We start from the raw sequence: 5381 nt of genomic DNA on the forward strand, positions 1-5381 counted from the left end.
TTCCTGCTCTCGTGGAGCTTTGCATCCAAGCTGGTCTCGACCTCCCTGAGTACCCCACAAAGCGCCGAAGAAAGCCAATTGTTAAGATCGGAAGGAAAGAGTTTGTCGACGCAAATGAAGATGACCTGCCTGACCCAGAGCCTGACAAATTTAAGGAGCCAATTCTCGAAGAAGTACCCGACGATGAGATTACCCCTCCATCGAGCCCAGAGGAGACGGCTGCTCTTGCCGAGGAAACACTCGAAGTGTGGGAGACACTCCGGAACGGTGCCTTGAGGCTCATGAAGAGGTATTCAGTGAGGGTGTGCGGATACTGTCCTGAGGTGCACATTGGAGCGAGTGGTCATAAAGCGCGCAACTGTGGAGCCTTCAAGCACCAGCAGAGGAATGGACAGCATGGGTGGCAGGCGGCGGTGCTCGATGACCTGATACCCCCTAGATACGTCTGGCACATGCCGGAATCTGGGGAGTTGCAGAAGGAGCTCAAGATCTTCTATGGGCAGGCGCCGGCTGTCGTCGAGATATGCATTCAGGGCGGCGCAAAAGTGCCGGAGAAGTACAAAGCCACAATGAGGCTAGATATAGGGATTCCCTCCAGTTTGAAAGAGGCTGAAATGGTCGTCTGAATGGAAATGTGGTGTTTACGTTGTGTACGATTGAGGTCAAGAAAACCGCAAGCTCCATTCGTGCTGACCATAGGTTCATTATTATCTTACTCCATGTATATAGCGGGAACTTAGCTTAGTCAGATAATCTGGTAAGTTTTGTTTGTTTCAGATGTGAATTAACATTTACCAGATGTTTCTTTGTCTGAGGAATGTCATGGCCAGTGGCCACTACTTACAACGATGGAATTGGGGCGCACATGCTGATGCTGATATGTGTCTTACGATGCGGTGTGCTACATGAACACTTTTGTGTCAAATTCAGAACCAGTGCAGAATCTAGTATTTCTAGTTCAGTTTTTTTTCTTAATGAAGTTCCACTACTTACTTTCATGAAATGATCAGCCAAGTTTTTTATTTTATTTAATAGTTTTCTATCCTATTAATCGCTTTAAGCCTTTTAATGGTGAGCGCTGTAGTACTATTGAAATTGAAAATAAATGATAGTCGTAACTGCCTCGTAAGCTTGATGGAATATTTTCAACTACTATTGGAATATTTTCAACTACTATTGTAACATTTTTCTACTTCCTTAAAATAATCATTTTAATCCAAGAAACAAAACATTTTGCAGTTGCAATGCAAACATTACAAGCTATGTAAACACTTTCTTAGATAGTTATACTTTTTTCACTGTGTGTCCATGTCATACATTTTCTGTGATCTACTTAATGTTTTGTAAAAAACTTGTGAATCTATTAATTTTAGTTCACTAATAGTATTGACATATTATAAGTGTGGCCGATTTTTTAGTAGCTATTCTGTGCTGCAAATAATGCTTGAAGTTTTGTCTTTCATCCTTTTATCTTTTCAGGAAACTGTTAACATCGCCCATCGGTATTTGTTTTTGCTTATCGATGAAGATCGAAATTGGATTAAAAAATTCATTGATAAATCAAATAATTTTCCAAGGTAAAAGAGCACCAGACCAATTTGAAAATAATAATAATAATAATAATAATAATAATAATAATAATAAGGAAAATAGCTCCAATAAAGGGAACCCAAGTATTCGCTATGGCATAGTAAAAAATCTCATTGTTCTCGCACTGTTGAACTTCATACTATGCTATATTACTCGAATTATTTTATTCATTACTCAACCAACTGTGATAAGTCCATGCATATGCTATTCTTTAATCTAGCTATATGGTGTGTTCGGTGGAATTCCTCCGCACATATAACACTTGCATCCCTCGGGTACGCACGTGGCGGATGGGCCACCGGGTGGGGAGATAAACTTCTTGCAGTAAGATAGGCATTCGGCGTTGTTACATTTGCCCTTCCTGATGATGTGTTTGCATACGGTCTTAGAAGCTGCCATAGCTAGATATCAAAAGGGAAAATAGGGTATGTTAGACAATCATGCAATATATACATATGTCAAAAATTCACACACATTACTAGTGTAGATAACTAGGCACTAGAGTGCTTGGTATTGATCGACTAGATACCCAATGATAGAATTAGGAGGGAAAATGCAAGGAATAGAATGTGTGTGCTCCTCATTTCTTGGTCTACACTGAACTCTAGGATTGAGTTGCTAATATGGTGCTTGTTGTGCCCCTTTGGACTACTAGTGTAGAATTGAAAGGCAAATGATGCTTCCTTTATAGTGGGCAAATACTTGTAACCGATGAAGATAAGGTCACATTAATCGCAATACATTAATATGATTCATGCTGAAGAAGGGATCAACGATATTAATTAAGTTCTTTAAAAGGATCAACTCGATGGTATTAATTCATGAACAAAATAACAACAATTTAATCGAGGTGGGGTATTGTGGCGAATTAGCACACACTGAGGATAATAACTGGAAAATGTTTTAAATATTTTTTTGTTTTTTCCTCCCCAAAACTAGGTGTGCAAGCACAAGAAGAGTAATTGCTCTTTTTATGACATTGGCTATATGGCAAAGTACGAACACAATGACTTAAATCTCATTGCAAATGCAAAAGGAAATTATTTTATTTGAAAAATAGATTGTACAAATCATGAATATTTAAAACTAACAAGAATTGGGGAACATACTAATACTCATATAGTTTTATCTATAGCACATATGGATCATATAGACAATGATATCATTTATGCATCCTACATTGTAGTTCCTAAGTTCCAAAATGGAAGCAATGGAGTGAGAGAGGGGATGACACAATCAACAAATTTCGAGCATTCAGTAGACACTAGGAGGCTTAAAATTAGTAAAAAGTAAGGCCATAAATTTATAAGAAAAATAAAATAAAATATTGAAAACACTAGTAATAGGTTACCCTTTTGAGAGGTTAGAGTTAGATGTCTCCGACACGTGGCACAGCCGAAACCATGGGCTATGTCGTTTATGTCATTTACGCACATAGGAAACCACATATAAGGAATTCAATGTCAGATAAAGGCTTACCATGAAATCGTCAACTATGAGCCTAACCTCCAATTCATGTTTCAACTGGAGGCCACAAACATACAAGAGCTTCATGCGACACTCATCCCATGACCTAAGCTCTTTGATAGTCTTGGGATCGAGGTCTAAGGACAAGATGGTTTGTGAATTGAACTACCACTAGGAAACATGCCCGTGGGTTGCAACGGGATTGCAAGTACAACAATTTTCAGTGATTTATCATTTACTATTTTGAGCTATTTTCAGTTTTTTATCATTTCCTGTTTTGTTTCCACATGCTAGTGAATTAGGAAAAAACAAAAGTTTGAAGTATTAATACCATTTCTTGTATCTCATTATCTTTATAGATTGAAACTATAAGAAAGTGAAAAATCCACCTATCAAATAAATTTGTATCAAAACATGCAACATTTAGGCCTCCTTTGGTTCATAGGATAGAAATGTTGTAGGAATAGGAAAATCATAGGAAATGGGATGTCATGCATCTTAATTCCTATAGAGAAAGAGATGTCATTTGATGCATAGGATAGGAAATTTTCTATTGAGTATTGGCTAATGTTTTTTTTTCTTCAAAATGTGAAGGATTGATTCCTATCCTATATAGGAATAGGAATCCATTCCTACAAACCAAAGGGTCTCAAAGGAAATTTTCCTATGCAAATCCTATCCTATAGAAATCCTATGACATTCCTACAAACCAAAGGAGGCCTTAGCTTTATTTCCAATAAGAAATACACATTGGATGCATGCCTGGAATCAAGATATGCAATGATTCCTTCCTGCCTTGCACAACAGCAATCTTGTTTAGTACATTCTGAAAGTTTGCATCACTTCAATATACACCGAACTATGCTCATGTTTGGACATCTACAGAACATCGGAAACCTCTCGCACACTGAAAAGCACAACCATCACACCGCGTTCAACTGGAACATGTTACGCCGTCGAATTCTCGGGGTTTTGAATCGTGGATGTGATGCAAAAAATGGAGTCTCCATTGCCATCGAAGAAACAATGCAATTTACTGTAATTACAAGGGCTTGTTCAGCCGAACCGTTTGCATTTGAGAGCTGGGACGTCCTCACACTCCCACACAGTGCATACAATTAGTGAACGGCGATTTGTCTGCCCATCGTCAATGGGGCGGGGGCTCGACCGCCGTCCTGAAGAGCAGTATGTAGACCTTATCAACAGAAAAGTACAAGAATCCGCCCTTGGCGTGCGTGACGTATGAACCGAAGCTCGTCCCCACGATGCAGTGCCAAGCCGCGCCGTAAGCGGTGTCGAATTCCTGTCAGCATATAGGATAACAATAAGCGAAACTGTATACGAGGATAGGCACACAATGTTTGAGGATTTTCGAACAAATAATGCGGTTAAATTGTGAATGACATTAGAAGAAGCAACGGCGAAGTTGGCAGGCATTGAGCATTTGAGCTTGGCCGATGTGAGTGTTCAGTCCCCAGAGCAGTCTGATCGGCGCGTATATTCTGGTCAAACTTTGCTCATGCCCTCCTGTGTGGTGACAGTGACAACCACATGATTGCAACTTTGGACTGTTCGATTTATTAATTGCTCTAATCCTAATCGGTGGTTAGCTGCGCGAATGATCGTTTCATTCGGCTTGACCCCATCGCCTAGGTGTTGGGAGCCTGATGCTCCAACTGCCAATGATGATAAGTAAAACAACAAACCCATTTCTGTCCTCAGAAGAATACAGCTGCAGAGGGCAGCCGACCCGACCCGACCCGATACACTCCATCTAGGTATCGGTAGCAACACACAAAATGTGAGCGGTGTGGTGAACTGGCGATCATAGCGCGGAGGATCTGTCAGCAACGTCGACATGAATGCGCTTAGTGCATCAGTTGTGGCTGCATTGCCGCGAGAGTACAGTCGCAGAAATGGAGTTACTCCCGGAACCAGAGTCGCTCTACGAAAGTTCCTAGCAATTGCAAGCAAGCAAGATGCTGCACTCGCTGAACAATTACGAGTATTATAATCTGCGGCTAGAGTAGAAGACAACGGAGGCAAATACTACTACGAGTAGTAGCAATCATGTAGTACTGCCAACCCGCCGCGTTTGGCGGTGCATTTTTCGGGAGCAAACAACGGCGCCAGCTCCTGGCAAGCTGTGCGGTGGTATTCTCATCTGGGAGACGGCGATGGAGTTCTTGCGGTGTGGCGCGCACGGTGCTTTAGTCATGGTTAGTTACCTTCTTGAGGGCGAGCGCGAGGCGCTTGGGCTCGAGGCGGCGCGGGAAGTGCGGCATCCCGGCGAGCTCCTCGCGGGCGCAGCGGAACGCGCGCCG

General features: G+C 41.4%; 2 protein-coding genes across 2 annotated transcripts; one reads left to right on the top strand and one right to left on the bottom strand.

The window, feature by feature from the left end:
- Positions 1-5: 5 nt before the first annotated feature.
- LOC125529541 (APO protein 2, chloroplastic-like) lies at positions 6-849 on the top strand (the record flags this gene model as incomplete). The annotated part of the gene is made up of 1 exon (XM_048693950.1): positions 6-849. A coding segment is annotated over one exon (621 nt), but the record flags the coding sequence as incomplete, so codon positions are not given.
- Positions 850-4043: 3194 nt separating this feature from the next.
- Positions 4044-5381, bottom strand: LOC125529543 (dynein light chain 1, cytoplasmic-like; the record flags this gene model as incomplete). Its single annotated transcript, XM_048693951.1, is given in 2 exon segments — positions 4044-4360; positions 5286-5381. Coding segments are annotated over 2 exon segments (252 nt in total), but the record flags the coding sequence as incomplete, so codon positions are not given.

The sequence above is a fragment of the Triticum urartu genome, unplaced genomic scaffold, assembly GCF_003073215.2.
Source record: "Triticum urartu cultivar G1812 unplaced genomic scaffold, Tu2.1 TuUngrouped_contig_5679, whole genome shotgun sequence".
NCBI lineage: Eukaryota > Viridiplantae > Streptophyta > Magnoliopsida > Poales > Poaceae > Triticum > Triticum urartu.